Source organism: Eptatretus burgeri, chromosome 14 (genome assembly GCF_056783735.1).
Source record: "Eptatretus burgeri isolate ZD-2024b chromosome 14, Ebu_testis_v1, whole genome shotgun sequence".
NCBI classification, from domain to species: Eukaryota; Metazoa; Chordata; class Myxini; order Myxiniformes; family Myxinidae; genus Eptatretus; species Eptatretus burgeri.
The window spans coordinates 56,306,476-56,330,965 of NC_140974.1; the positions used below are offsets into that span (position 1 = coordinate 56,306,476).

The following is a 24,490-nucleotide window of genomic DNA, read 5'->3' on the forward strand; positions in this document are numbered from 1 at the left end:
CTTGTAGAAATGCAAAAATAATTTTTCCCTTTTTTGGGGGGGGGGTAACAATTTAGGGAGGCCTGTTGGAAATCACTTAAAACATGTAAGAATGCAAAAAAAAAAAAATTTTTCCTCGAACAATTTATTTGGGGGAGAGGGTGGAAATCACTTAAAACATGAAGAAATGCAAAAAAAAAAAATTCTCTAACAATTTTTTGGGGGGGGGATTTTTTGGGGGGGGTTGGAAATCACTTAAAACTTGTAGAAATGCAAAAATATTTTTCCCTTTTTTTGGGGGGGGTAACAATTTTTTTGGGGGGGGTTGGAAATCACTTAAAACATGTAGAAATGCAAAAAAAAAAATTCTCTATTTTTTTTGGTGGGGGGGTAACTTTTTTGGGGGGCGTTGGAAATCACTTAAAACATGTAGAAATGCAAAAAAATAAAACATTTTCTCTTACAATTTTTTTTTTTGGGGGTGGGGGGACCAAGTCCAAAATTTCATGGCATGATCCTTGGACCATACCTAACCCCCCACCAAGTTTCGTCGTAATCCGTCGAGGAGTTTTTCCGTAATACTGTTCACAAACAAACAAACAAACAAGCAGTCATAGACTGGTACTTACGAAATCGTCAACTTGACCCCTGACCTTGTCTAATAAAAGCATGAATCAGTCAGAAGCCCAAGGGGAGCTTGAATTTTGAATTCATTGTGGTCTACGATTTTACACTGTGGTTTGCAGATAATGAGTCCCAGACAAAAACTAGATTTCTTATAAAAATTCCATTTTTTTGTTTTTATTTTTTTTAAAAAGTGATTCAGTACCAGAGGATATGCCAGATAATAGGTGTATTACTTTTCAGAAGAATCTGATAAAAGACTTATTATTATATTATATATATATATATATATATATATATATATATATATATATATATATATATATATATATATATATCAGTTATTCATCGCTGTTCCAGAATTTCGACAACCAAGTTTTAAGCATCTGAAGCGATCGCAAAAACTGAAGACAAAATTAAAATCGAAGTTAAAACGAACTCATAACGTCGACCGAAGCAAAAATACTCCATTTCTCCACATGAATTTACAGAATTATGTTTGACCTCACTGTGACCTTGACCTTTGACCGATTTTGACCAAAATCTAATCAGCACTAGCCATCACCCTCCTGAATCATGTGGTGTAATTTGACATTGGTAGCTTCTTCCGTTCTCAAGTTATCGTGCCTACAAACAAACAAACAAACAAACAAACAAACAAACAGAAATGGAAGGCATCAATATACTTACGAAATCTTTAGATTTCGTAAGTAACAAACAGATCGGGGTGAAAACAGTAACCTCCATCCATCTTCGAAGATGGCGGAGGTTAATAAAATGTGGGACTACAAAACAGATTTGCAGTTCTCAAAGAAAAGCAATGGGATCAACTTTGGAGTTGTTGATAAAGTGTGTTGGAGAATAAGTTAAGTTATCCTCGCTGTTAGTATAGAGTAAAGTAAAACATAACGCCGGCGAACCAGGAGCAACGGACGAGTATCACGTCATGAGGTCAGCTGATGTAACTGAACACCTGATGACATACGGTGCGAGAAAGTACGAGTGGGTAATCATTTTGCGCAGCTGATTTTCCAGGTTTGAATCATTTCTGGAACTCAAAATAATGCAACACAAGAATGAAGATTCAAATTTTAACAGCAATGTAAAATTGGATCTCCTATTTCTCCGTGATACATGGAAAGTAACCAAAGTCATTGTGCAGAAACTGGAATCGTTTATTTATATCTGCAACAAAAAGATTTCGTGAATCTTCTGGCCAGATAGAGGGAGCAAGGTGGAGGTACAAAGAAGGACTGCAAGGGGAAACATCAAGGAGGAAATTAAAATGAAGAGGTGGAGATGGATTGGGCAAACACTGTGTCGGAAAAACAACACCACAAAAATAGCTATGCATTGGAAGCTTAAAGGTCGAATGAGGGTTGGATGACCCACAGAGACCTGGCGGAGTAAGGTGGTGAAACGAACGGAGGGAGCTAGAAACCACTTGGATGGCGATAAGTCAGTGGACCCGAGGCAGAGAAAAGTGGCGTGAGTTCCTCAAGAGACTCAATATATGGTGTCGGGCATGACAAGATCATAAACAAGTAAACAAGGATGTTTATCGTATCTGCCAAAAGTACGACATCACCAGGGACACCCATATCTCACACAGTTTCATCACAACCTGTTGCACCTTCATGTACACCCTCCACTACCTTATGCACAATTACATCACGAACTGTGTTCGACAATTCCAGTGAGATAACCCTTGTGTGCCAGCACCCAAGAAAATTTTAAATTCCTGCCCTAATCCACAGGGACACCGCATCAGGTTCACAACCACATATTAATAAAGGTGCAGCCAGAAGATCAAATTCATTATGAAAGCTTGAACAAATGTTCATTTGATGGAGATATATATATATATATATATATATATATATATATATATATATATATATATATATATATATATATATATATATATATATATGTTCTAGCGGAATGTGCTTACACATTGTATAAACATACGAACCGTGCTTCCCCATTGTCTCAGGTCGCTCACCTGCATTTCATTTTTCATTTATTTATTTTCATTTTTGTTTTTCATTTATTTAGATTTTCATTCATGGATGCTTTCCAACGGTTCTGTGATTTTTCCTGATGTATCAGCTTCGATGTCCATCGGCACACAAAATTTCAGCTTTCTACGTCACCCGGAATGTCCCGATCTTTAATATCAGTCAGTCAGTCAGTCAGTGGTGAGAAAGAGCTTTATATATTGATACCAGCAAATACCACCCGTTGCTTCACTAATGGAATACTAAAGGGGGGCGGGGCAGAAAAAGAGGGGGAAAGAGGAGGATGGGGGTTGGGGGGAGAGTGAAGAGGTGGATGGGAAAGGAGAGAGGAGTGAGGGGGAGCGAGGGGGGTGGGGGAAGGGAAGACAGTGTGAGTTGAGAGGAAGGGAAGGCACGTGCGGTGGAGCATTAATTATGATTTATACCGTTTCATCAAAATGATTCTGCATGGAATAACAGTGAAGATGGAAACAAAATAATGTCTGAAATCCATTTTCTACCGGTCATACTATAAATACCACCCAGAGAGGAACACCGCCTGGACGCGTCCAGCAACAAAACCCGCCGAACACATCCGGAGCCAAGCCGTCCAGGCACAAACACTGCTCGGGATACATCCAAAGACAAACTCCTGTCCGGAGGCATCCAGACACAAACTTACATCCGGAGACGTCCAGAGACAAACTTCCATTTGTAGACAAACTCACGTCTGGACACTTCCGGAGACAAACTCTCGTCCAGAGACAAACTCCCGTCCGGACATAAATACCACCTGGACACGTCCGGAGTGAAGCTGGCCGGAGACAAACACCGCCCGGACGTGGCCGGAGGCAAACTCCCGTCCGGACACGTCTGGAGACAAACTCCCGACTGGAGAAAATTACCGCCCAAACGTGTCCGGAGAAAAACACCTCCCAGACGCATCCGGAGACCAGCACCGCCCAGACTCATCCAGAGAAAAACACTGCACAGACACGTCCAGAGACAAAACCACCCAGACGCGTCCGGAGACAAAACCACCCAGACGCATCCAGAGACAAAACCGCCCGGACGCGTCCGGAGGCAAAACTGCCTGGACACGAGAGACAAACTCCCATCCAGAAATATCGGGAAATAAACACCACCCAGAGACAAAGTCAAAGGGTGGAGGAGCTCCTTGTGAGCCAACGGCCATCCATATCTAGTGCCCAACTGTGTCTGCGGAGGTCCTCCTGCAGTTGGGTTACTTCTTATTAGGAGGTTGGTGGCAGGATTTACACTCCAGCCACCGGAAAACCCTTCATTCCGCAAAACACAAAAACACAAAGAAATCTGAAAACCCACTCCGTGGGAGTACCTCCTGTGCAGCTTCCCTTCACAGGGCAGCTCACCGGATGACGGGATTGGGGCAAAGTCTTCGGGACCCCCAATCTTTGATGATAGGAGGGAAACCACGGGGTAACATTCCCGGGTCAGATTGCGGGGGAGTATGTCGGAGTGGTGCTGAAGTGTCGTCCACCAGACGGCGGTCTCCTTGGGTTAACCTGAGGCAGTCCCTTCGGGTGGGTGCCTGGAATGTCCCATTCCTAAGAGAGGAAGATCACCTGTCTCTGTTATCATCGGAGCTCAAGTGTTTGGACATCAGTATTGCAGCGCTCTCTGAGATTCGGAGACCGGATTGCGGCGAGATCATGGTGGGTGGTTACACCTACTATTGGTCCGGTCGCTCTGATGGTTACCATTCCCAAGGAGTTGTTGTAGCTGTGTCCAATAAGTTGACTCCAATGATAATTGAGGTAACACCGCAAGGGTGTGGTGCTGCCGGTACCTTTGTGGGAGGACGAAAGTCCGAGTCTTCAGGTCCTTGGTGCTTCCAGTCTTTCTCTATGGATGCGAGACTTGGACTGTGACCAAGGATCTGAGATGGAGACTTAATTCCTTTGGGACCAGGTCTCTTTGGAGAATCCTTGGCTATTGCTGGTCGGACTTTGTGTTCAATGAGCGGTTGCTGAGAGAGACTCAAATGAGATTTGTTACCTGCATAGTCCGTGAGCATCAGCTGCGGCTGTATGGACATGTGGCTCATTTTCCTGACGCTGATCCTGCTCAGCAGATTCAGCGAGGGAGTCTCGTGAGTGGAGGAGGCCAATGGGCTGACCACATGCCTCGTTTTTGCAGCAGGTTGATCGGCATCTCAAGGAGATGGAGATGGGCCTGGCATCTGCCTGGGGGATGGCCAGACAGAGGCCCCTGGAGTACCGGCAGAAAGTGGACACAGCGACGCGCTGCTCTGGTGCATGCTCCCATACCTGACCTGACCTGAAAGACAAACAACTGGGCTATTGAGGCAAGAGAGAGGAGGGAGGGGAGGAAGAGAGAGAGGAAGAGAGAGGAGAGAGAGGGAGAGGTAGGAGGGAGGGTGGGAAGAGAGGAGGCAGGGAGGAGAGATGGATGAGACAGGGATGGGAAGAGAGAGGAGGAAGGGAGGGGAGAGAGAGGAGGAAGGGAGGGGAGAGAGAGGGTAGGCAGGGAGGGGCCAGAGAAGAGGCAGGGAGGGGAGAGAGAGGATGGAGGGAAGGGAAAAGAGAGGTTGGGTTGGAGGAAAGGGAGGGGAGAGGATCGAGGGAAGGGAATAGAGAGGATGGAGGAGGGAGGGAGGAGGGAGGGGAAGTGAGGAAGAGGGGGGAGGTGGGGAGAGCAACGCCTCACCAAACGTTGCTATATTCTGTAGGAGGGAGGGTGTGAGGAGAGATTGAGAGACAGAGACACAGGGAGAGTGTGAGAGAGAGAGAGAGAGAGAGAGAGAGAGAGAGAGAGAGAGAGAGAGAGAGAGAGAGAGAGAGAAAGAGAAAGAGAAAGAGAAAGAGAAAGAGAAAGAGAAAGACAGAGACAGAGAGATAGGGGTGGGGAGGAGGGAAAAAAAAGAGAGAAAGGTGAGGGTGGAGGTGGCATTAGCAAAGAAAATGATGTGTTATGCTTAATGACCAAACACACACACACACACACACACACACACACACACACACACACACACACACACACACACACACACACATACAAAACTCATGTCAGAACAGCTGTACACACAACGACACAACAAAGTTTGTGAAGTAATCTACTGACACATCTGCAGAAGCTTTGATATCCCAGTTCCAGAAAATTAATGGAAACATGAACCAAAAGTAAACACTGAAAACATGCTCACATATGACCTAATGATTCCATCGAGCATAAACATTGAAGACAAAGTGTTGCAACTAGATATCATACTTAGGTACAAAAAGGAGAAGAAGGCATTGCTAAATGAGGTGTTAATACCAGTGATTTTGGACAAAACGATGCAGAAATCAAGAAAATGACCAAATCCTAAGAACTCAAGCATGAAGTGAAGGAGTCCTGGAAGCTAAAGAATGCCAACGTTGTACCAGTGAGTTGGGGCCAAGAGAATGATGATGAAAAACTTCATAGAGATATTAAAAACCATCCCTGGGAATATCACTACTAACAAACTGCAATTGGAAGCCACCCTGGGCTCAGTAACGATCCTGAAGAGAACCCTCGGCACAAAACTTTGAGAACAGAAAACTTCACATCTTGGTCGGTGAATCGTGACCCCTTACTGGAATGAAGATGGATACTTTGAGCCCACCTTTGGAGGACTTCATTCCACCTTCTGAAACCCGCATATGTAGATGCCAATCAACGACACACACAAATGGAGGTTCATACTTTGAGACCTGGTAAGTCTCCGTTTAACCTCCTGAAACCCACCCACCACATGTAGAGATGGCAGACAACAGCAGCAACTTGCACATACACACACACACATTTATTAATGTGTATATATATATATATATATATATATATATATATATATATATATATATTTATATATATATATATATATATATATATATATATATATATATATATTTATATATATATATATATATATATATATATATATATATATATATTCGAGCCTGGATAATAAGCGTATGCGCCTATTTTTAGGTTTGGTGGACTCATACATACTTACTTTCCATATGCGCTTATATTCAAAATGCCTGACATGTGCTTATAATGGTAAATGTTCTTCAGATTGGCTGCATAGATGTCAGTTTTTACATCATTGCACTTTTAATTGTCCGTACCTCGGAAACAAATTCCAAATACTCTTTCTCTCGCTTCTTGAGCGCAAATCCATTTAAACTCCGCAACAAGTTAGTTTTCGATGTCCGGGTAAAAGGCCCGTCTTCCGCTCCTTATCTTCTTTGAACCTTTCGCACTCTGAGCGATTATGTCCTCATTCTTCACCATGCACATCAAAGTCATCGTGTTAAGTCTGAATCTATGACACATCTGATACTGGTTCTTACAAGAGTTGTGAAACACGATAATCTCAATCTTCTTTTCACGGGTGTATGATCTCTGCTTCACTGCCGTGTCCATTTTGATTGTGATGGAAAACGTTGTTTTACGACTCTATCATAAAGGGTCACAAGACACCCCTTTTTGACCCTTGTGGTAAAACACCCCTTTACTACTCTTGTCGTAAAAACACCCTTTTACCAACACTTCACAACCAACAATGCAAATGCCGCTCCCTTCGAAGATCAATTTGCAAAATCCCGGTTGATAACTCTGTAGTTCAGATTATCGACATGCTCGCCTGAATGGGACGGAGAGTGTGAGTGCATTTTGTGTGTCCTGTAGGATATCTACTTGGAGTGTTCTTACCTATTTGATGAAGACGGATATCAATCATACTGCTCCATTTGCTGTGCTGGCCAGGAGGTCATCATGTGTGGCAACGACAACTGCTGCAGGTAGTGGGACAAGCAGGATGTCGCAAGTGGGGGGAAATGAGGTTGAGAGTTCGGTGTGTATCTCAGCTGAAGTTAATTAATGCCTTAGATTTCAGTTTGGGTTGGCCTGCTTGGTGTTCGTCCTCAATATTGGTCATCTCCAAAAAGCAGACATGGACATTGATGGTTCCATTTTTGTTTTTACTGGAGTTCGTTCGTATTGTGACTGTCTGGACCATGACCTCTGGAGGGGAATGCAGATATCTCCACCAAATTTACTATGACCCAAGCCACGGAAACTTGTATGGAACAGAGAGGTGATCCGTGTTAATCACCAATATAAACAATTCGATCTTTTCTAACTTTGGCCCATTATGGGCGCAGAGATGGTGGAATGTTTACACTCCTCCAACCTCCTTTATCAATCCTATTATCTTCCCTTTTCTCAATTTTAATTTCCTTAATGAACCTCCTCCCTCTCCCAAGCTCTTCCTGTCCTCCATTTGCATATTGTCATAAATAACGTGGCTCCTTATCAACTCATTGCTTCATCTTGTCTCGGAATTTCTACATATTTGAACTCATTTAAATTCTATCTAATTGTTCCTTGGTTCTCCTTCATAGCTTCAGCATGTGTGTGCAGGTGTTTCTGCGTGGACTGTGTTGACTTACTCGTCGGGCCAGGTACAGCAACGGCAGCTATTGCCAAGGATCCTTGGACATGCTACCTGTGCTTGGAGGGTGGCGAGCACGGATACCTGAAAAGACGTGCCGATTGGCCCACCCGTCTTCAGCAGTTCTTCGCCAGTGACTCCCATCAGGAGTTTGTATGCACGGACAATCATGGTTGGGGAGGAGGGTTTGAGGCTATCGGCTGGGTGTAACTGAGCTTGAATACATGGGGTGAAGTTTAATGTTCAGAGATCTAACAAAGCTTTGAATTTAACAATCATAACATTGTGCACTTCTGAAGGATACAACAAAAGCCATTTATTCATCAAATATGGGTGTGCAGTACCTGCTGTTGTACAAAGAAAACAGGATGTTGGAGTGTGAAACAAGTGTGTGGATTGTTTCTCCAGGAACCTCCAAAGATCTTCCCTCCAATTCCAGCTGATCAACGGAAACCCATCCGTGTTCTGTCCCTTTTTGATGGCATAGCCACAGGTAGGTCTTCCTTGAGCAAGTGCCAGACTCATACTGGGTTGGCTGTAGTAGATGACAAACTTGGTAAAGCTAATAAAAATGGAGGGGAAGTGGAGGGGGAATGAAATTGCTTCCTTATCTTCTGCAAGCTTGATTGGTATCATGGTAAAATAGCCATTTGTGAATATAGGAAATTGCTTTTTATACATTTTCCCTTTTCACTCATCATAACTCCCTAGGGATGCTCGTCCTTAAAGAACTTGGATTTCGTGTCGGACGTTATGTGGCATCGGAAATTTGTGAAGATTCGGTCACCGTGGGGCAGGTGCGCCATGAAGGCACCATTACCTATGTGGGGGATGTGCGGAATATCACTCGTAAAAATGTAAGTTCCTCAAAGTTAAAACTCAAGGCACAGGAATTCAAAATGCAAATTGTTCCATCATGCCCATGATGTGTCCACATCCCAACACCCCCTTCATACAGTAATTTGTGCTAAATAAATAAATACATATCATTATATATGAATATGTGTTTCTGTGTGTATATATATATATATATATATATATATATATATATATATATATATATATATATATATATATATATATATATATATATATATATATATATATACGGGTGTCCCAAAAAAATATACAACTTTTCATCTGCAAAGAGGATGGTCATAACATATATTTTTAAAAAAGATATATGGCTGGATAGAAAGCTGAAAGGTTGAAGTTTATTGTGCCAATTTCAAAATTGCCACCAAATTTTAAATTTTGGTATAGATTCGTCGTTTTGTTTTAGACCACATGTTCGATGTATGCTCCACGTTGTCCGATCACTGCCTGCAAACTCGTTGTCATGTTCTCCATCACTTTGGGAAACGTTTCCTGAGGAATGTTCTGGATTTCTCGGTGGATGTTTTCCTTCAGCTGATCAAGAGTCTGAGGCCTAGGGTTTCCATAGATCCTGTCCTTGAGATACCCCCACAAGAAGAAGTCTGGAGGAGTAAGGTCAGGGGAATACGGTGGCCACTCAACGTCTTCGTAGAGGGAGATAAAGCGGCCCTCAAAATGTTGGTTGAGAAAACGCCTTGTTTGGAAAGGCCTGAATGTCTTGGCGAAGGATCCTCTGAACGGTGCTCTTATGAATGTTTGTCTCGGCAGAAAGTCGTCGAATCGATTTTTTTGACTCTGAACGAACGCCTGTCTCACCATTTCCACATTTTCTTCACTACGACCTGTCCTCTTCCGACCACTGTGACCCTTGTGAAGGTCACAGATGGTTCCCACATTGGTAAACTTTGCGATGGTGCACTTTATTGTCCGAAAGTTTGGTGCATGGCGCAAGTGGATACCGAAATGTCTCGAGTAAAGATGTTGCACCTGTATGACACTTTTCATCTGGTGCCAAAGTTCAACAATTTTCGTCCGTTGTTGTACGGTCAGGCTTGGCATTTTTCTGGCGCTTGCTTGGTATCAAAATAAACTTCAGGGTCTCTGCAACAAGAAATGAAGCATTAGTGACGAAATTACTGCTTTTTTAGGATCAAACGAAGCATTTTAAAAGTTGTATATTTTTTTGGGATACCATGTGTGTGTGTATATATATATATATATATATATATATATATATATATATATATATATATATATATATATATATATATATATATATATATATATATATATATATATATATATATATATATATATATATCCCACAGCAGGGGATCTCACCAGGGTACCAGCACTTATTAGCCTATTCACAGACGCAGTGGGTCTTTTAACACCCATAGCCTAAACAAAACTGACATGTTGAGATTTATGCCCCCCAGCCACACCCTCCAACCCCTGAACCAAAGGATGACGTTCTCTTGAAATAGCACCCCCTGCTGGCACAGAATCAGAATGGCTCTTTGCGAAATCCCAACTTGTTTGGACCGAATCTAAACTTTCCATCTCATTCGTGAGCACACTACTAACTGAGCTGTCCTGTTACATGTGACATGTTTTTCTCACATTGCACGCAGGTCGGTGGCCTGTTTTGTAAGCGTCTCACCTCTGGTCTTGCTGTCCCTGCTCCGCCTTCCGACCCTACCCAATAACTCCAGGATGGTTAAACTCCCAGAATCTGAGCCGACTTCACACCGCAACACTTTTATTCCTCGCTTCTCCGGTCCGTGGAACCACCTTCCAGAGACTGTTGTATCTCACTCTTCCCTCCAGGACTTCAAGCAGGCAGTGCACCACCATCTCGGGTCATCCCTCATTCTCTCCCATGATCTTTGTTACCACCATTAACCATTCCTAACCCAACAATATTACTTGCAGGTTTCTTTGTTTCCTCCCAGGCTCCTCTCCCTCTCTCTTTTCCTGTTCGTTATTCCCTTGCTTGTGTCCAACTGTGACCCTACTGCCCACTCTCAATTCATAACCAAAATCACCTTGCCCTTCCATAGCCTTTGATCTTTTATAGAATAATTAAAAAAACATTACCATGGCCCCTTATCTGAATGACACTGTTACTCTTTCAGATCAAAGAGTGGGGTCCATTTGATATCATCATCGGAGGAAGTCCTTGCAATGACTTGTCCATCGTCAACCCAGCCAGAAAAGGTCTCTACGGTGAGCCCAAGACCAGGCGGTGTGGGGTAGGCCACAGCCAGCCATGGTCTTGTCAATCAGGCATAGACTTGTGTAATTGTTGTTGTAAACCTTGAAAATTGGCATTTGGCCTCACAAAATAATGAGAATATCAACATTTGTTTGTAGTATGTGCGGACGGCAAAGCTCAGCTGTGCCCGTAGATTTACCACGGCCTGTTGTAGAACTTGCAGGGACATATTCTTGTACCCATGCCCCCAATGACATATCTACCCAGAGGGGACTGGCCGTTTGTTCTTCGAGTTTTACCGACTCCTGCATGAAGCAAGGCCAAAGGAGGGTGAAGAACGACCCTTTTTCTGGATGTTTGAGAACGTCGTCGCCATGGGTGTCAACGACAAGCGTGACATCTCGCGCTTCCTCGATGTGAGTTGACTGCAGCTTTTGTGCACGGCGATCCTGTTCGCGCATCACAGTGAGCCATATTATATCTGCACGACATAGTGGGCCATGCACAGGCTTGACTCCTATGTGCAGGCATCCCCCCCATCTGGCAGGAGATGGCAACACACAAACAATAATAACTCAAACTACTGCTGATTCCTTCAAAAGGAAGCATGCGCTGTACTTGGAGAGGGAATATTGGAGTGTGGAGAAAAGAGGAGGTAAAGGTTAAAAGAAGGTCATTCGTTTATTATTATTATATCGATAGGAAGAGAGTGTTTTTGTATCATGAGTAATTATTTAATTCCTATGAGCACCTGCACACGTCTCCGTGCAGTCGTACTTACACTATACCGGCCGGCAACAATTAGTTTGCATGAGCGGGAAGCATTCGGATCATCCTCTCGTAATGCATATTTAATACTTCATCGGTGAATTATTCATTTGACTTTTTCCCTCCAATGCCGAAAATTAAAAAAACAATTTGATCTCACAGGCCAAATTAAATGAAATTGTCATGACTTCCCAACCCCCACACCTTTCACCAATCCACACCTGCCTCTCACTTTGGATCCTTTGTTTGCTCTGATGGGATTTAGACCTGTCCAGTGATGATCGATGCCAAAGAGGTCTCACCTGCTCACCGAGCCCGCTACTTCTGGGGGAACCTTCCTGGCATGAACAGGTTGGTTGCGGGTCTGCACCACACACCCTGCAGGTACTTTTACACCACGAGGCATTCGATGGATTTCACAAGCGTGATAAAAACAACAAGTGTGTACTATACAACAAATAATTGTCAATAATTATGATGAAAACAATAAATAATCATCATCTGTACCCTTCAAGCACTGAATATGATGCAATAAAAGTATATATATATATATATATATATATATATATATATATATATATATATATATATATATATATATATATATATATATATATATATATATACACACGTCGTGTCACCTTCCCCCTGGGGTCCACAAGAAGGTCCTGGAGCCCCGGGTGGGTCCCCCAGACATGCTCTCACCTAATACACAATATTAATGGTATTTATCATGTGCAGTTAAGAAATAACAAAATGGAGAAAGTAACTTATTTTTTTTTTAATCACAAATACCACTTGGTTTGCACCACAAAGTGTGACAATCGATAAATGCTAAATTGAAACTAGACTTGCATGGACACTGTCTTGTATAAGGGTCTTTTAATCCAATTTTGTCATTATTTTTTAATTTCACCAATCTTCCTCACCTCTACCACACCCCAACCCCAACCCCACTACCCCTGCCTTCTTGCTCTCAGACCCCTTTTTCCATACACAAACGACAAGCTCGAGCTGCAGGATTGCTTGGAACATGGGCGTAAAGCCAAGGTTGGTTTATCCGCATCCAGGATTTCAAGTGGTGATGAAAGTGGAAGGTTTTGTTGCACAAAGAGGAGAGATTTCGGACACACACACACTTCGATGTTTAACCCTGGGCAAACATCGGCCGCAAAACCCAATGCAGGCACTCCTCTGTTACGAGGAGTGTGATATACTTCCAGGCCCCAGCGATGCTTGTTGATGTAATGTCAATGTTCCTTTTTCTGTTATTACATTTAGATGGCCCTACATACCTTTATTTATATATGCATTCATGCCTGGTGTTGGATTAATGGCTAGAGTGCTGGCCTTGAGATCCTAGAGGCCTGAGTTCAAATCCTGCTTGGCTGTTGAATTAATACCATGTGGGATTGACTCAACCTGTCATCCTTCTGAGGTTGGCAAAGTGAGTTCCAGCTTGCTGGGATGACTGAGCCATTTGAGTGTCCTGCATCAGAGTGGTTACCCGTCCAGGATTGTGCCCAATAGCCAAGGAGACTGCTTCAGCAGCACCAACGCTCTGCACAGAGTATGGTCCCAATGGATGGATGGATGAATTCATTCATTCATATTTTTTCCTATCACTCTACTTTTTACCAAACAATTTGCAAACATTTTTCTTTCATTCATTTCAAGCACGTATTGCATTATGAGAGGGGGACATTTGGTCCGGCATGCTAGTGCTATGTCCACTCATTTCAAATTAAAGTTGGATCTTTAACTTTAATTTTAAAAGCTCCAACTGACATCAACAACAAAGACCTCCATCCCAGATGTATCACCTTTTGCCATTGTTGAACACATTGGTAAATTTTGTCAGATTTGAATGCACAGGGGACAAATCCAGGACCACACAGTTCATAACTCTCAACTGGGCTGTCCTGCCATACCTAAGTCGAAAACTCCCAGCCTTCCAATGATGTTCTCCATGAACCAACTATGAACCACACTCAACTGAACTTATCTTGGGAGTTCATCTTAGATCAGGTGCTTTGAAGCTAATGCCATTAACTTTTATTTTTTAGTCTGTCTCTAAAATGAGTAGAACATTTCTCCATTGTGTCCTCTTCGGTAGCTGGTTTGTTTATTGTGTACTTTTATTACCTGGTTTCTCACGTTGGTTGTAAATCCGCGGGTTTCAGAACGTGGAATGAAGTCCTCTCAGGACTCAAGGTATCCACATCCATTTTGGTGGAGGATCACTTTTTCAGGACCAATTTGTGATGTTTTGTTCTTTGTATCTTTGTTCCCCTGAGACTCCGGTTAACTGGTGAAACATCCCTGTGCCCCACGGGGACGTGCCTACATCATGCGGGGTGACTCCCACAGACTGTACGCCGGCCTCCATGGGGCCTGGGTTAAATTTGGGAATAATCCCAGAGGATCATTTGGTAAAACTTTGACATGACTTCTTCAGTTGGTCCATAAAACATTGTCAATTTTCGTGCATGCCTCGTGGACAGGATACGCTTTGCAGTAGAGGATGTCTCCTCATTCACCTCTTTCAAATCATCTGGAGCTTAGTTCTTGTTGTTTTTGGGGCAGGTGGTACCTCTTCAGATTTTTTCCTTCATTGCAGAGCTCTGTCTCATTGTAAGTTTGAGATCTGCTCACTCACCGGAGAAGGTGCAGTCTTTATTCTTTTCATTCTACATTCCGGCTCCTCGGTGTGGAATTAGGTCTCAGCCTTGGAGGGGTATGTGTCCCTTTATTAACTTTTGGTATTGGTTTCCAATCACTGACGAGCATTTTTGTTACAGCCAGCCAGATGGCTTTTCGCCAAGGGGCCCTGTGGCCTCAGCTGCTTGTCAGGAATCTCAGCTGTCATGGCACTCTGTAGAGTCGTGCCAAGGAGGTAAATGCCCAAACCCACTCCATTGTGTACTTTTGGGTAGTGAATTTCTCCATTGTGTTCATAGCTTATCTGATATGTTGGCAGGGTGAGGCGGGTGTGACCGGGGACGGAGGACATGAGTTTTCTCAGAATGTAACAAGAATGTCAGGAAGTAGCTGCTCCCTTTTCTCACAACTTTCTGAGATGGTCCAACCTGGAGTTGCGCTTTGATGAGACATGTTGGTCTTGTGCTTGGTTTGTCCTCAAACTCTCACATCTCATGCTGTGGTTAGTTTGCTCACGATGACATCCGATTTAACGAAAATGCAAAGGTTTTTTTTTTTACACTTTGTGATGTCCATGTACACGAGGCCGTACGGGGTTAAATCCGAAGCTCAGTTGTCCATAAGTAAGCAGCAAGGAGATGTACACCGAAGATGTACACCAAACGGTATTTTGTAAGGATGGGGATGGAATGAGGGTCAGACTGTATTTTGGAGGGAAAATCCATTTGAAACCAAAATCAGGAAGTGACATCATACTTTCTGCCCTTCGCAGTTCACCAAGGTCCGCACCATTACAACGCGCTCAAACTCCATTAAGCAAGGCAAAGACCAACACTTTCCAGTTATGATGACTGGAAAGGAGGACATCTTGTGGTCTACGGAGTTAGAGAGGTAAGAGGTTCTGCCCAGTAAGTTTTACATTGATATCACGTGCATTTTTTGATATATTTTTTTAAATTTATGACGATGACATCCAAGCAAAGATTGATTTATTTACTGCAATAACAAATGAAAGGATATCACAAGACACGGAGTGAAAAGCGGGGTGAAGCAATCAGTTCACGTCTGTCTGTCTGTTTGTCCACAAACGTCCATTTATGATCGAGGAACAATTTAATTTCAATTGAATGTTATATTCTGAACACGAATCGGAACATGAATCGGACAACGAACCTGTAGTTCAACAGTACTTTGGCTCTCTGAATTCGTCCCGATCGTACATGTGCAGAGAAAAAGTGAGATCATCTTTTTTTACTCTGTCTGCCTGTCTGGCAGTCAAACGAAATTGAAAGTCATTCTAAACAGGAAACCCGCTGTTTCTAAGGACGTCGTAGCAGGCACAAACAACAGGACGTCATAACATTTTAACCCTTTGAGCCCGAGTGGCCATTTTATCGGCCGCTGTTCAACCATCCATATACCCAAGCAGCCAAATTTTTCTCCAAGGAGCCCATGGTGAGGGAGCCGAAACTTCAAGGAGCTCAGGGTTCATAGGGTTAAGGATATCATAACAGGCACAACGCACTGGAATGAAGAACTGATGTAATGTGTTAAATCAGGTGGTGTAAAAGATGCTGCATCAGTAGTGATAAAAGTCCAAAAAAACATTTTCTACAACCTTTGAAATCTTTATTTTATTTAAATTGAATTACATACTTGAACAATGTATAACACAAATCACCTTCTTGGCACTTTCAAAAAACCTTCCATTTCACAGAACCTGGACAAAGGTGCTTTGTTTGGTTGAGATAATGTAAAATGGCATCGTATACGCCATTTTACGTTAGCTCGACCAAACAAATTTGCTGCTCGCAGACCCGCTCAATGCCTTTTTTTGGCTCGCCTGTTCGAAGAACAGAGAGCTATAGCGATACCCCCGGCGTGAGCGTGAGCGTCAGCATCAGAGTGAGCGTGAAAATGTTAAAGTTTTTGGTTCAAGTTTTTTCCTTTCTCATGTTTTTATCTACCACACTATTTTTTACTGATTTCAATATACAAATACATATATTGCTTTAAAATTATTTGGATCAGACTTCACTGCCATGCTTTATAAAAAATATTATTAGACTCGTCTTTTAAAAACGAAAAACGATAAATGTATAAACAGGCGACCATTGGGTGGCTTTGACACCACTCTGGTTCTCATGACTGCGCAGGGTAAGGTATTCTCTGAACTCTCGAGTAAACAAGTTTCTTACTGTTGCTCATTACTAGAAGATGGAAATAAATTTCCTTCCATCTGCACAATATTTCCCAAATCTGCTTGTGCTAGGATCAGAGGACCGTACCTGAAACTGGTTCATGCTCTCCTAAAGGTCACACTCAGACAAACGTTTACCTTCCTTTTCCCTCGAACAATGACAAATCATTCGGAATACCGAATATGGCAAGCAATTCCATGATTCAATCTTTGTGGTCACATGACTCCAATCCGGGCTCCCAGTACACACCAACTGATACATTTTAAAACATTTCCGAGAACCTTTAAAGTCAAACATTCAATGGTTCCCGCCAACATGTCCCATCGAATCACACCTTACACCCCTGCAGGACAACTACGTCCTTACGCTCCAGGAATCTCCTGTTAGTTCCTCACACGAGGATGAAGACCTTCAGTGATTGAACATTCATTCAGATTTGCTCCTCATTTGTGAACCTCCGAACACGAACACAAAATTTGTGAAACTTTTAAAATTCACACAAACTCATAAATTACAATGAAATATCACCTTCAGTTTATTTTTTTTTTAACTCTTCTTTCTTTGTAAAGCGTTTTGAAGATTTTAGTTCTAAATGAAACTTGATGTTTAAGAAATGGGTTGATTTCTTGATTCATTCTCTCCCAATCCACCTTGTCCCTCCTCTTTTACAAAACCTGCTCGTCCGATCCGTCTGCACGACCAGGATCTTTGGCTTCCCGGTGCACTACACAGACGTGTCCAACATGAGCCGACTAGCTCGCCAGAAACTACTTGGACGATCATGGAGTGTCCCAGTCATCAGACACCTCTTTGCTCCACTCAAGGACTACTTTGCCTGCATTTGAAAAACTCCACGTTTATCCCCTATCAACAAACTACCTCTCCTTACTCCTCCTACACACAAGCCATGTGTCCTTACATCCCCTTCCTACAAACTGCCTCGCCTACATCTCGCCTATCCTTCTACACTTCCCCTACCCACGTTCCATCTCCTGCGTCCCACCTTCTCATTACAAGCCCTACACACAAACCATGTTCCTTTACTTCCCCTAACCACATACCTTACATGTCCTTACATCTCCTACCTACAAACCACCTCTCCCTACTCGCATTCCATACAACTACCTCCCACTTTACACCTATGTATCCTCCATGTTTCAATCTACATATTCACATTTTGAATGTCTGCCTTTTTCGAGCATCTTTTCCTCTAAAAAAAAAAAAATGTTTTCTTGCACTAACCCACATCACCCCTCCCTATCCCCTCCCTCCACCCATTGTTCCGCTGATTCCTTTACTCTTGCAATCAAAATCCTTCCTCATTCTAACCTTATACTCGGATACACGCACGGTAAAAGTGAAAAGCCTTCCTGACATATTATGAATCGGTGGCCTTATATTTATATGAATGTTTTTTAACAATCTCAGAAAGGTTCTCAAATGCATTTTTAATCGTTTTCTAGTCACAAGAACAATATCAACTGAGGCTGAATAGGTTTGAATCACTGTAGGTTGAGACTTATTCTGTAGGAAAATACAGATTTAACCTTTTGGGGAAAAATGAGGTTTTGGGGGAGGGGGAGCTTGCTTGGGTGGAATGTCGTCATCAATCAGTGACTTTAACCCCCGCAAACTGTCATTGGACACGCAGATACGACTCACTCCTCGTTAATCATGTTTTATACCATTTTATCCTTATAGAGCAGGCCATGAGATGCAAACATCCTTGTTTCCTTCTGCCACGGCCTCACTTTACCAGGCTTTTGAGCATCGAAGAGAGCTTTCCGTCCATTATTTTACTCCATTTTATAATCCTCATACTTATGAACTTTGATCTGCAATCACTGACTCAAGACTTGTTATCCTCAAGCCTGTTTTTGGATAGCCGGTGATATGGTGCTACAACTGTTACAACAGGAAGTATCAAGGAGAAACCTTTTGGTTCGTTTATGCATAAAGACCTCGACGTGCTTCCACGACCCGTATCATTTTACACTTCTGTTTCGTGGGATTTTAAAGAAAGAGGAGGAACATTTTTTTACATTTGTATTTAATTTCCTTACCAATAAGTCATAGATCATGTCAGTTTAAATCAAGTGTTCATTCTGAGTATTTTGTTTACAAGCAGCCTGTCCATTTGGCAGGGCATCTGTGGGACTAATGCGCCCTCCTCAGGATCTTGGCACAAGCCCTCAGGCCTGGTGAAAACTATGGTGCTGCTCAGGCTTTAGCTGAAACACTAGAGGGGCTGTCGACTCGGAAAGCCTTTGAAACGAATAGATTGTAGCGACAATTATAAGTACTTTCTAATTTTGATTGTGTTTTTATTCCTACACTTTGGGACACACCTCAAGAGTTTGAGATGTAAATTTACCGTATCGAGAAAAACCTCATGGAGAGAAGTCGGAGTCGGAGGTCGCTCAAGAATCTCAAATACCGTCCGGGCGGAAGGTCTGGTGTAAACAGTCGCAACCAATGCATTTAGCTATAGTGCTCTATCAGAGAGACTGCGTGCCTTTTTTTTTAAACTTTGCCTTCGCGGCTTTCACGAGTGCCTCGTATCTTGTCGTGGCACCAGTAGTGCCCCCAAATTCAATACGCGTCGTACACAAGTCGCCGTCGACATGCGTGAAGGGTCGACGGCACTTATTCAGAGATCGCCAAAACGAATCGAAAGACCTCATCGCAATTGCCTTCCTCCACTCGCGCGCAACCAGTTGCGGATCAGCAAACCCACGGTAAACGACGTCCGCCGGTCCACGATGCTGATGCAAGCCCAGGGGGTGTACAAGCACAAAGCCATACGAGTGACATGCCGCGAGAGCCTTTGACTCTAGAAATACTATAACTTCACTTGTGAACAAATATGGCCACTGAAGAGTGCCGCAGTACATAGGCTTTGACCACACAGGTAATATTTTTGTTCTCATGTTGTACAGAAGGCCCTTCAGGCCCACCTTCCTTTGTATTTATACCTGACTGATCCAGCTTTGTGCTTTGGATCTGTGCAATCATGGTGGTGCTTTTCCTTAAAGAACATGCTGGTGCTATCTGTTAAAATACAGACTTAGAAAATCAAGCCTTCCCCAAACCCAGTGATTTTGATATCCACTCTTCACCGCTGCGGATATCTTTAACATGTGCATTTTTAACGAGATTTTTAATCGAGACTTTTTTTTCCGGGAGGGGGTGGGTGTATTTGTTTAGTTTTCATCTCCAAAAGCAGTAAATCTGAGCCTTCTCTTGGACAATGATTTAGCTTGTGGACAAATTCATATTGTTTTAGATTAGCCATATGACTTTAGTTTGTTTGATATGGTTGTTTAATGATCTTCTAGTTTATATTTAACCTCGTATGTGATGTCACTTGAAAATTTAAAAAAAAATCCACAAAATCATGTGCAGTCAATAAATGAATAACAAAATCGCTCCAGAGTGCATGTTTTCTTTATGTGTCATGGAAATGCAATCTCTTTCTTGGATACAGCCTCATGAGTAAGGATGATTACTTGTCTCTACCTGTTTAACTCTCACCCATCAATGTGTGCCGCGATTGGGGCCAAGGCATGAAATACAGCCAAGATTCCCGACCACTCAAGAATGTCATCACCGTAACATCACATCGGATGTCTTGGTTCACACACAATGCAAATAATACCTCTATCCCTTCATTCAAACAAACTCAGAGGTCTTTAATCATTCCCAGAAACTCTTCTTTGATCAATCAAATCATTCAAATAAACTGATCGCTGATCATTCCCATCATTTGAATAAACATATCTTTACTCATTCTCATCATTTAAACAAACTTACATCTTTGATAATTTCCATCATTCAAATACTGTATACAAATCATTGATCATTCCCAGCATTCAAATAAACACAACATTGTTCATTCGCAAAATTTAAATCAACTCAGATCTTTGATCATTCCAATCATCCAAGTAAAAATATTTGATCACCAGCAAATACCACCTGTAGCTTTGCTGACGGGAATACTAAAAAATGGGGAGGGGGGGAGAGGGGAGAGAGTAAGAGAGAGGGGGGGAGTGAGGAGGTGGAGGGGAAAAGAGAGAGGAGGAAGGGGGAGCGAGGAGGGGTATGTGAGCAAGGAACAGTGTGGGAGTGAGGAGGAGTGTGGGAAGGGAAGGCAGACGTGCGGTGGAGTATTAATTATGATTCATATTGTCTCATCAAGATGATACTGCATCAAATAACAGTGAATATGGAAGTAAAATAATGTCTGAAATACATTTTCTACTGGTCATAATGCCCAGAGACAAACACCATGCGGAGATAAATACCACCCGGAGATGAACACCATTCAGACATGTCCAGAGACAAAAACCTTCCAGAGACAGAGATGTGTGGGAGGGTGCTGTACTGCATTAGAGGCGGGGGGGGGGCATAGCAAGGATGAGAGAGAGAGAGGGGAGTGGAGGGAGGGGAGTTAGCAGAAAGAAAAAGTTATGCTTGATGAACAATACACACACACAAACATTATAATTAGAAATGAACAGGATAGAACATAAATATATATGGAAAAATTATGGGTCCAGACCAGGAATCAAACGCAGGTTGTCTGGAAAACTGTAGCAGTGCTCTACCATCTGAGCTGTCTGGGTGACCAACTGGCTGCACATGTGGAAGAATTGCATTACTCAACTGATTCATTCAAAGGAGAAAGAAGTGGGCAGAGGAGATGGCAAACAGATCCTTGGAGTTTTGGTAAACTCATTTTTTTCAGATGAATCCCAATTTACTCAATTTTCTGACAGTGGACGCGTATGGTCTGTAGACTACCCAGTCAAGAGTTTACTTTGAATCAATTGCAGCAAACTATCAAACATTGTGGTTTTTCATTGATGGTGTGGGGAGCAATCTGGAGTGCTGGTCGGTCAGAGCTTGTGGTGTGTGTTAACAACATCAACTCTACGATACACATTTATATCCTTGAGGATGTACGTCTCCCTATCTTCTCCACTGGTCAGATGGTCAAAAACAACTGTTCATGGAAGATGGAGCTCCATGCCATACTGCAAAAAAGACCAAAGAATGGTGGAACAGAAATGGGATCAAGCGACTTCCACGGCCAAGTCAGTCTCCTGAGATTAATCCCATTGAACACTTCTGGGCCATATTGTATCGAGCTGTGCGGAAAAAGTCCAGGAAACCAACATCACGGGCAGAATTGCGAACCCGTTTGAGCGAGCAAGGAAGAGAGGGAGAGCGAGGAAAGGTGGGGGAGGGGTGGTAGTGCGAGGAAACGGGGAGGGGTGGGAAAGTGAGGAGGAGGTGTGAGGAAAGGGGAGAGGAAGAGTCAAAGATAATGTTATGTTATGCTTTATAAAAACACACACCTATATACAGGCACTTTCAGGTATTTACGTGAGAGATGCATTCCTGTAAAACATCGTTTAGATGTAACTTCAAAATCCCATTGATTTTTAAGATGTATTAAAGAAAGGGGAAATGCATTCCTGAAAAAAAAAAAAAAAAACCATTAAAACTTGCTTCACTCACCCTAATCCTCCCATTATGTTCATCGTTTGTTCGTTCTTTTTTTTATTTGATCTTTAATTTAATTTATTTTGCCTTCCGAACTTCAGAGATTCCCCACAGAGAACCCAGGCGCAGCTGCCTTCGTGTCCATACCACTGGTTAATTATTTCCGTTGCACTCAATGAAGCTGGTTAATTTTGGCACATTCCTAAATCTTTTGTTCACTCAATATAGCTCTCCAAACAGGAAAAAAAGTTCAGTTTATTGCTTGGCAATTTCACATTTTCTTGTGTATATATGGAGAAGGAGAGACATAGCTTTCCTTGCTTAAAGTAAATAGATATATAGATTACCAATTGCCATCGATAAAATTATGCACCCGGAAACGCCAAAGCAATGTCTGAATTGGACAAATGAACACTATTAATGGCGAAACTGCTGTTGAGTTCAAATCTGGAGCTTAAATTTTGTAATTCGACTTAGTTCAAGAGATTCTTGAGGTTATCACGTGTGCGGAAATGAAATAAAGCCACGAATGCTGGTGTCTCCGGGCGTTTATAAGCACAGCAATGTACCCAGCGATTGGTAGCTATGATGAACAGGTATTCGATAATACGACTGAGGAAAGTGAAAAAATAAGACTTTATTGTGAAGAAATCATTGCGGCCTGTTCCAAGTCAAGGCATGGTTGAGCAGGCCAAAAAACATGGCGGCTTCAGACGGTAGTGAGGTTACCCAGGAAACGCCTGAAGACCCCATATCGATCAAGGTAGCCGAGAATCGCCTGATAAAGGATCTATTTAAATAAGGCCATGAATTATTATCTTCAAAAGACATCAGTATTGGTTGTTATTGTTTTACTGCTTAGGACGTGACGTCATCTGCCACCGTCCTGCGCATGCTCAGTTGTGCTTTTGTCACATATAAGATGTTCTTGCTCTTCGCTTTTTGATTGCCATGAGCTCGGTGTGTTTTCCGTGAGCTACCATTAAAGCTCGATCTGTTCACAGAAACGGCATGCTGTGTGTGATCCAAAAGACTGAGAACACGATCAGGTCTATCTGAGCTAACTGGCGTGGTGGCAGCGATTTTTACCTGACGTTCCAGCCGTTCAGCCGATGAAATGTGCTGCAGCCGAAGGCCTCGAGATTCTTCATCTTCACAACCTGTGACTGACCACCTGGGTGCTTACATCCTGAGTTACACAGCCATCGACCCAGTTTCTGTGAGCGACGTTTTTATCAACATCTATCTATGATGGTAGCAATCTCACATCGGGCCTCCCAAACAGTGGTGCCTTACTAAATCAGAGATGATTCATACTTTTGAAAACTGGAAGCAAAATCTCCATGACACGTTATCCCGAGACCCGAGTTTCACTCCTTTTCTTGCGACTGGCTCACAATAGCTCAAGAAAACGAGAACATCACCTCTCCAGGGCTTCACCGATGATGGTAAAGATATCACTCAAGGCAATCGCCGCACAGCTCAGCTAAAAGTCAACGCGTTGGAGGTGATGCTCGGTCAAAGAGCCAGTTATTGCCCAGTCATTGCACGCAACATGATTGATCGTCCATGATTCTATCTCCTTAGATCATATTATGGCAAGTCGTCCGCCTGCATTATGGTTTTCAGTCAACCAGCGCCACATTTCCTCGATTTTTCTGATATCCATTTAGAACCAGAAGAACGCCCAGAAGACCTGCACCTGTGCTTGGAAGCTTATATTGATGGCAATCTGCTGCGCCATGATGGATGCATCTCGCACCATGGTGAAGTTCCTGCAAATGACGAGGAGCTAACTCCATCCCTAGAAAATGTTGTCGTCCTCAGCTGGCTTCAACTAATCCACCCGACGCTGCCTAAAATAGTCAAAGAACGTTATAGGACTGAACTACGTTGTCGTAGATTGGCGTCCATTAACCCAGAAATCTCCCTGGCCCTACCGTCCTTGTTACATGAAACACGTTCCGGTGAAAACATAACATGCAGACATGCGGGCCCATCTTTCGAAAAGTCAAAAGAGACCTGTCTTTCCAACGATAACACCTACTCCTCAACCGAAATGTAAATATTCACAGCACTCCCAAAAATCCTGCCCATTATGTCGCCATGCAAGGTGTGTGGACTGCCATTTTCTCAGCAAGTGAGATTTTCTCAAGGTGAGACAGACATCTAA

At 42.8% G+C, this 24,490-nt stretch overlaps 1 protein-coding gene across 20 annotated transcripts in view; it reads left to right on the forward strand.

The window, feature by feature from the left end:
- The window catches only part of LOC147013256 (DNA (cytosine-5)-methyltransferase 3A-like), an 86,771-nt gene extending 66,533 nt beyond the window's left edge, over window positions 1-20,238 (forward strand). For 13 of the 20 annotated variants that reach the window (XM_085854954.1, XM_085854950.1, XM_085854956.1 and 10 more), the window contains 10 exons: window positions 7,320-7,432; window positions 8,055-8,238; window positions 8,494-8,578; window positions 8,797-8,942; window positions 11,100-11,190; window positions 11,447-11,595; window positions 12,213-12,331; window positions 12,928-12,997; window positions 15,381-15,499; window positions 17,513-20,238. In XM_085854954.1, coding sequence (XP_085711080.1) covers window positions 7,320-7,432; window positions 8,055-8,238; window positions 8,494-8,578; window positions 8,797-8,942; window positions 11,100-11,190; window positions 11,447-11,595; window positions 12,213-12,331; window positions 12,928-12,997; window positions 15,381-15,499; window positions 17,513-17,654 — 1,218 coding nt within the window. In that variant the 3' untranslated portion in view covers window positions 17,655-20,238. Of the gene's footprint in view, window positions 1-7,319; window positions 7,433-8,054; window positions 8,239-8,493; window positions 8,579-8,796; window positions 8,943-10,676; window positions 10,824-11,099; window positions 11,191-11,446; window positions 11,596-12,212; window positions 12,332-12,927; window positions 12,998-14,748; window positions 14,844-14,927; window positions 15,094-15,380; window positions 15,500-17,512 lie in introns of those variants that run through there. The other 7 variants (XM_085854940.1, XM_085854945.1, XM_085854939.1 and 4 more) reach the window with 6 other exon arrangements.
- The last annotated feature ends 4,252 nt before the right edge of the window (window positions 20,239-24,490 follow it).